This window comes from Loxodonta africana, chromosome 6 (genome assembly GCF_030014295.1).
Source record: "Loxodonta africana isolate mLoxAfr1 chromosome 6, mLoxAfr1.hap2, whole genome shotgun sequence".
NCBI classification, from domain to species: domain Eukaryota; kingdom Metazoa; phylum Chordata; class Mammalia; order Proboscidea; family Elephantidae; genus Loxodonta; species Loxodonta africana.
In genome coordinates, this window is record NC_087347.1 from 60,148,381 (window position 1) to 60,156,484 (window position 8,104).

General features: G+C 42.1%; 1 protein-coding gene across 2 annotated transcripts in view; it reads right to left on the bottom strand.

Moving 5' to 3' along the window:
- ZC3H15 (zinc finger CCCH-type containing 15) overlaps positions 1-2,132 on the bottom strand; it is a 45,544-nt gene extending 43,412 nt beyond the window's left edge. Inside the window, exon 1 of one of the 2 annotated variants that reach the window (XM_023542792.2) lies at positions 1,903-2,132. In XM_023542792.2, coding sequence (XP_023398560.1) covers positions 1,903-1,977 — 75 coding nt within the window. In that variant the 5' untranslated portion in view covers positions 1,978-2,132. The remainder of the gene's footprint in view (positions 1-1,902) is intronic. The other variant, XM_010602779.3, reaches the window with a different exon arrangement.
- Positions 2,133-8,104: the final 5,972 nt, after the last annotated feature.

Below are 8,104 nucleotides of genomic sequence, written 5' to 3' on the forward strand. Positions count from 1 at the left end.
TCTGGATGAACTTGAGTGAGGAGCTGGGAACTAAGCTTGTTCTGTCTCTCCTTAACTACTTGCAATAGCTGTTGAGGCCACTGGGCCTAAAGCCACTGGGTTTCAGAGAACTTTAAAAAAAAAAAAAATCATCTACAACATTTAATTAAGTAGAATATATCTTTCCTTAGCCAGGCTAAGTAACGGGATATTCTCTACAAATCTAGTTTCACAACAAATGATACACCAGCACCACAATATTGTTGTACATCTCTAGTGGTAGTAAACACAGTCAACACCCATGCAGTACACTTAAAAGTCTGTAAAACTTCACTACTATTTTAATTAATGAAATATGACACTCATGTCATTTGACTGGGAACTGAAAATACATGAAATTAAAACACAAACAAAAAAAAACTATCCTTGTCATTAAAGTTTCAACTATGATTAACATTAAGGGCATAACTCTCACAAGTCTGACATTATCCTTGGGTTATCATTGTCTTAATTCATTTAGCAGTTGATCATAAAAGCTCATCATATACGTTAAATGTGTGTGGGGGGAAGGTGCAACGTCACCATTCCATTAGGACATTTTTTACTTATGAGCTAAAGAATGCAACTGTCATGTTTTGTATGTTTCTTTAGAAAAGTCTTCATTAATGAAATTAAAGTTGCCTTCTCTTTACCTTGGAAGTAACCTTGTTACGAGTTGGAAGGAGCCATAACATTTTTATGTGTATCATTTTTAGAGCTGATGCGAAGAAGCTAAATAACTTTCACGTACAATTCCTTAAAACAAAACTATCAGTCTTACCAATTAAAATAAAACACGAATAATTATATGTAAAGTTCCACACTATCATATAACGTTTAATTTCATGGCTATATAGTTTTACTCTGTATCGCGACCTACTGTTAGTACAATTTCCGTACAGAAGACTGACATCCCTAAATTGCCTTTGTCTTACATAGCACTGAATGCCATTGGATCACCATTCCCAGAGATCAATCTAAATGCCAGGCTTCCAGATTGTTCAAAAACGTGATAGCAGACATAGGCATGAAGGTGATAATCATTCTACTTTTAAGTACTTTGCTATGCTACTTTATGAGAGTAGTAAACAAAACAAACTGGCAACAATACTGCTGCTACCTCAAAGCTGGTACTTGGCCAATGTTACTAGAATTCTTTATAAGCAGTTTATTTAAATCAAATCAGCAGACTCTAAATAGCATTCTTCAGCCATTAAAGGGCTACAGGCTCAATGCACTGGACGAATATATACAAAAAACAAATTCAGTTATGGCACTTAACCCAGCTAATTACGTTAAAACCTAATCTGTTTAAAAGTATTTTTCTATTTAATCTAATATTATCAAGAGCTATATAGAGGAAGCTGGGCTGCGACCTGAAAGAAACCTGTACCTTTATGGAGCTTTCAACAGTTTAGTGGTGGACGAAAAAACCATGAACTAGTAATGTGTCGGCTCCAAAGAATTAACAGTACTCCTGGGATAACTGGCAAAGAAAAAGACAACACAAAGGCCCGACATGAGTTGGCCTTCCAGGGAGACTCTGGCCAGGGCCGGTTCAGCATACTGCTTTAAATATAACCTTAGAAACGTCCTCAATTCTGGAAAGACCGGAGAAGGACAAAGCCCTGTGACGGGCCTAGGGGGTCGCTTCGCACCAGGTTCACTGAAGACGAGCGTGTGGGCGAAGCAATACCCGGGCGGCCGGGTGCAAGCAGCGTCAGTACAGCGATACCAGACAGCCGGCGTCATCATGGGGCTAGAGAAACGGCCCTGGACTACTCGGAACTGAAGGGCGGGACACGTGGACCCGGCAGACGCGGGAATAGGGCAGCTGCTTCCCCGAGGGCTCGCGGCGTGAGTGGGGGTGGGGTGGGTACTCACTTCGATGATCTTCTCCTTCTTTTTCTGCTCCGCCTTTTTGCTGCCCCCGGCCTGAGCCTGTTTCTTGGGGGGCATTGCGGAGACAGGTGGCACCGGCCAAACTTAAGCGCAGCTGGACACCGTCAGGGGCTCCGGCCCCGCGGCAGGAGGAGGAAAACCAGGGCCTCCGTCGCCGCCGCACCGCGCGGAAGACGAGTCGCTCACTCGCCTCCGAAACACGGCCTTTGCGACAGGTCGGTGCTGTAGGGCATTGTGGGTAGTTAGGAGCGTTGCCCGGAAGCAGAGCTGCGCGTGCGCGCCTGCCGCGTCCGGTCCGGAGTAGCCAAAGACTGGACGTGGTGGGAAAATGGCTGAGCGTCACGCGTGATGTCGCGCGTGCACGTGCTACATGCTAGGTCGCAGGAGGCCTGCGGGTGAACCAAGCCGGGTTGGTTGAGACCCTGTGCGCTTGTGTGATCGCTCTGCGTCCTCTTTCGTTAAGGGTGGGAGACTTTTTTTGCTGCGGCCGGAGGCCGGTGCTCCCGGCCGGGCTAATCTGTAACATGCCCATTCTGTGTGACCACCAAGCAGCCGTAGCAAATCCAGGGTGCTTCGACGGTCAGGATACTTAGTTACCTTTTTCTCCTCCTTTAGCAGGGCAGGGCCAATGGCCTGCTAGAGCTGCCTGTTCAGATTCCTGTGGAGAAAGTTTAAAAAGATATGGAGATTTCCTTTCATTTGAAGGATTCTGAAGAGTGTCAGCAGGATCCCTGGTGGCGCAGTAGTTAAAAGCGATTGATTGTTAACCGAAAGGTCAGCGGTTGGAACCTACCAGCCTCTTCTGGGGAGAAAGATGTGGCAGTCAGCTTCTGTAAAGATTTACAGCTTCAGAAACCCTATGAACAGTTCTATTCTGTCCTACAAGGTCGCTATCAGCAGGTATCTACTGGTTGCAGTGGGTTTAAAGAGTGCCAGGGATGGCATTCCAGAGAAGAGCGCACCTGAGCTGTTTTGAGTATTTAGCACGTTATCTCCAGACTTCAGGAAGGTATAAATGATCCCTAAAAAGCCCCTTATGAGCTGAAATTAAACTTTCTTTGAGCATGGTTTTCACTTGTCCCAAGCTTTCAAAAAGGTGGAGTAGCCTTTTTTAGGAATAAAAACCCCAAAACCAAACCTACTGCTGTGGAGCTGATTATGACCCACAGCGACCCTATAAAACAGAGTAGAAATGCCCCCTGGGGTTTCTAAGGCTCTAACTGTTTATGGAAGCAGTCTGCCACATCCTTGTTGGTGGATTAGCTGTGGAGCACTTTAACCACTGCTCTGGGGCCAGCAGGAAATAGCCATTACATCTTTACCTCATTTTCTGATAATAAACACATATTCTAAAACTTTATTTTGCTTTGAAATACACATATTCTAAAATGATTTTTATGGACTGTTAATATCCCATATCAGTGACTTTAATTTTTTTAGATAAGGGTTTTTAATCTTTATTTTTTTGTATATATATAAGGAGAAAACTATCAAACCCCTTTAATTAAAATTGACTATTTGTTCAGTAACTTCCCACATAAGATAATGTCAGTGAATTGTGTGTGTGTGTGTGTGTTGCTAGGTGCTGCAGAGTTGGTTCACACTTGTAGCTACTCTATGTACAACAGAACCAAACACTGCCTGGTCCTGTGCCATCCTCACGATTGTTGCTGTGTTTGATCTCATTGTTGCAGCCACTGTGTCAATCCATCTGGTCAAAGTCTTCCTCTTTTTTGCTGACTCTCTACCGAGCATGATATCCTTCTCCAGGGACTGCTCCCTTGTGATAACAAAGTACACGAGATGAAGTTTTGCCATCCTTGCTTCCAAGGAGCGTTCTGGGTATACTTCTTCCAAGACAGATGTGTTTATTCTTTTGGCAGTCCATGGTGTAATACCATAATTCAAAGGCATCAATTCTTCTTTGGTCTCCTTTGTTCATTGTCATGCTTTTGCATGCATATAAGCCAATTGAAGCTATCATGACTTGGGTCAGGCACACCTTAGTCCTTGAAGTGACATCTTTGGTTTTTAACACTTGAAAGAGGTTTTTTGCAGATTTTCCCAATGTAGTAAGTCCTTTGATTTCTTTACTACTGCTTCCATGGGTGTTGATTGTGTATCCAAATAAAATGAAATCATTAACATCTTCAATATTTTCTCTGTTTATTATGATGTTGCTTATTGATCCTGTTGTGAGGATTTTTGTTTGCTTTATATTCAGGTGTAATCCATACTGAAGGCTGTAGTCTTTGATCTTCTTCAGTAAGTGCTTCAAGTTGTCTTCACTTTGAGCAAGTAAGGTTGTGTCATCTGCATATTGCTGGTTGTTAGTGAGTTTTCCTCCAATCCTGATGCTGCGTTCTTCTTCATATAATCTGGCTTCTTAGATTGTTTGCTCAGTATACAGATGCAATAAGTATGGTGAAAGGATACAACCCAGATGCACACCTTTTCTGGTTTTAAACCACTCAGTATTCCCTTGTTCTGTTTGAAATACTGCTTCTTGGTCTGTGTCCAGGTTCCACATGAACACAATCAAGTGTTCTGGAATTCCCATTGTTTGCAATGTTATCCATAATTTGCTATGATCCACACAGTTGAGTGCCTTTATATAGTCAATAAAATGCAGGTAAACATCTTTCTGGTATTCTCTGCTTTCAGCCAGGAACCATCTAACATCAGCAGTGATATCCCTTGTTCCAAGTCCTCTTCTGAATCATGCCTGAATTCCTGGCAGTTCCCTGTTGATGTACTGCTCCAACCATTTTTGAATTATTTTCAGCAAGATTTTACTTTTTTTTTTTTAATGTTATTAATGATATTGTTTGATAATTTCTGCATTCTGTTGGATCATCTATCTTTGGAATGGACACAAATGTGGATCTCTTCTAGTCATTGGCCAGGTCTTCCAAATTTCTTGGCATAGACGAGTGAGCGTTTCCAGTGTTGGATCTGTTAGTTGAAATGAAACATCTCAATTGGTATTCCTTCAATTCCCCGAGCCTTGTTTTTCGCCAGTGCCATCAGTGCAGCTTGGACTTCTTCAGTACCATCAGTTTTTGATGATGTGTTACCTCCTGAAATGGTTAAACATCGGCCCATTCTTTTTGGTACATCTCTGTGTATTCTTTCCATCTTCTTTTGATGCTTCCCACATCATTCAATATTTTGCCCATAGAATCCTTCAATATTGTAACTCGAGGCTTGGATTTTTTCTTCAGTTCTTTCAGCTTGAGAAATGCTGAGTGTGTTTTTCCTTCCTTTTTGGCTTTCTAACTCCAGGTCTTTGCACATTTCATTATAAGACTTTACTTTGTCTTCTTAAGCTGCCCCTTGAAATCTGTTCAGCTCCTTTATGTGGTCATTTCTTCCATTCACTTTAGCTACTCTACATTCAAGAGCAAGTTTCAGAGTATCTTCTGATAGCCATTTTGGTCTTTTCTTTCTTTCCTGTCTTTTTTTTTAATAATTTTTATTGTGCTTTAAGTGAAAGTTTACAAGTCAAGCTAGTCCCTCACATATAAACTTATACACACCTTACTACATACTCCCACTTACTCTCCCCCTAATGAGTCAGCCCACTCCCTCCCTTCAGTCTGTCCTTTTGTGAATGCTTTGCCAGTTTCTAACCCCCTCTACCCTCCCATCTCCCCTCCAGACAGGAGATGCCAACACAGTCTCAAGTGTCCACCTCATACAAGTAGTTCACTCTTCATCATCTTCTCTCTCCAACCCATTGTCCAGTCCCTTCCATGTCTGATGAGTTGTCTTCGGGAATGGTTCCTGTCCTGGTCCAACAGAAGGTTTGGGGACCATGACCACCAGGATTCTTCTAGTCTCAGTCAGACCATTAAGTCTGGTCTTTTTATGAGAGTTTGGGGTCTGCATCCCACTGTTCTCCTGCTCCCTCAGGGGTTGTCTGTTGTGCTCCCTGTCAGGGCAGTCATCGGTTGTGGCCGCGCACCATCTAGTTCTTCTGGTCTCTGGATGATGTAAGTCTCCAGTTCATGTGGCCCTTTCTGTCTCTTGGTGTCATAGTTATCCTTTCCTGTCTTTTTAATGACCTTTTGCTTTCTTTATGCATGATGTATATATGAAACGGTTTTAATTCCCCTGGAATTCAGATTTCTAGGGTCCATGGAGTTGGGAGCGTCCCACCTAGGCCATTTCCCTGAGATGATATTTTGAACCTTGAGCTTTGAGAAAACTCATTTCCTGAAGTCACCTTTAAGTCAAACAGTAGTCTAGTAAGTAGGTTGCTAAGACTATTTTGCCTTAGGTTTTGGTCTCTTTGGAAGAATTATTTATGTGCAGTTTTAAGAAGCAGAAACTTCAAGGTCAGACTGAAAAAAAAAAAAAAACCTGTTGTGATCAAGGTGATTCTGACTCATGGTGACCCTATAGGACAGAGTAGAACCGCCCCATAGGGTTTCCAAGGAGCAGCTGGTAGATTCGAACTGCTACCTTTTGGTTAGCAGATGAGCTCTTAACCATTGTGCCACCAGGCCTCCCCCAAAACACTATTCCAGCCTGTTTCCATGGCAATGTCTATACCATGGGGTATAAGAATCTTTGAAAGTTCTTTTAACTTTGGGACATTTTTGAATCCCTAGTTGAAATGTTACCCAAATTTGCAAATCATATATTAAACTTCAATAAATTTTTTTCAGATGGGCTCCTATCCCAGGTTCATGGACTCTTCCATCTTCTATTTATTTACTTACTTATTTATTTTTTGTTATTATTTTTGTCAGGGAACTGAGGGATTCGCCCTGCCTTCCTCTTTACTCAGCATTATAGTCTAGTTGATTCTTGGGGGATTCTCACTTTTAATACCACCAGTGGGAGTGGAATTTAGTCACCTTAACTTTCTCTTTTTAGTACCCTCAAAAATACACTTTGGGCCCTTTGTATTTTGAAGAATTTTATTTGTAATCATTATCATGAAACTGATGAATTAATAGGTAACAAATATGAGGAAAATACAAAAAATCTAGTATCACATGAAGTTGTAATAGTGACTACAGTTTCATAGTTCTTAACTCCCTTTGGAGCCCTGGTGGCACAATGGTTAAGTGTCCAGCTGTTCAGTAAAAGGTTGGCAGTTTGAATTCAACAGGCGCTCTTTGGAAACCCTATGGGGCAGTTCTACTCTGTCCTGTAGGGTCGCTAGGAGTCGGAATTGACTCAATGGTAGTGGATTTTTTTTTTTTAACCCCCTTCTGCCTTTGATCTTTGCTTTTGTTTATGCCCTGAAGTTGTAATCCAGGTAGAGAAAAGAGATTCATCTTTGCCTCGAGGATAAAAATTTACATTTCTAAATATTGTTCTTGCTGTCATAGCTGTCTCCCCTCATACATTAATTTTTTCATAGACCCTCGAAGTAATGAAGTCCAAATCATTCAATCCACTTTTCTGAAGTAAGACAAATGCTTGTTTGTGGTCCCCATTACAGCAAATAGAAGCAGGATTAAGAATCCTATGCCCTGTACTCCTGTTATTTATTTTTTTTAATAATTTTTATTGTGCTTTAAGTGAAAGTTTACAAATCAAGCCATTCTCTCACGTATAAACTTATATACACCTTACTACATACTCCCACTTACTCTCCCCCTAAGGAGTAAGCCCGCTCCTTCCTTCCAGCCTCTCCTTTCATGGCTGTTTTGCCAGTTTCTAACGCCCTGTGCCCTCCCATCTCCCCTCCAGACAGGAGATGCCAACATCGTCTCAAGTGTCCACCTAATGCAAGTAGCTCACTCCTCATCAGCATTTCCAACCCATTGTCCAGTCCAATCCATGTCTGATGAGTTGGCTTCAGGAATGGTTCCTGTCCTGGGCCAACAGAAGGTTTGGGGACCATGACCGCCAGGATTCTTCTAGTCTCAGACCATCAAATCTGGTCTTTTTATGAGAATTTGGGGTCTGCATCCCACTGTTCTCCTGCTCCCTCAGGGGTTGTCTGTTGTGCTCCCTGTCAGGGCAGTCATCGCTTGTGGCCAGGCACCAACCAGTTCTTCTGGTCTCAGGATAATGTAGTCTCTGGTTCATGTGGCCCTTTCTGTCTCTTGGGCTCATAATTACCTTGTGACCTTGGTGTTCTTCATTCTCCTCTGATCCAGGTGGGTTACTCCTGTTATTTTTATTGACTTTATAATTCAAATTAAACATCCATAAAAGAAAG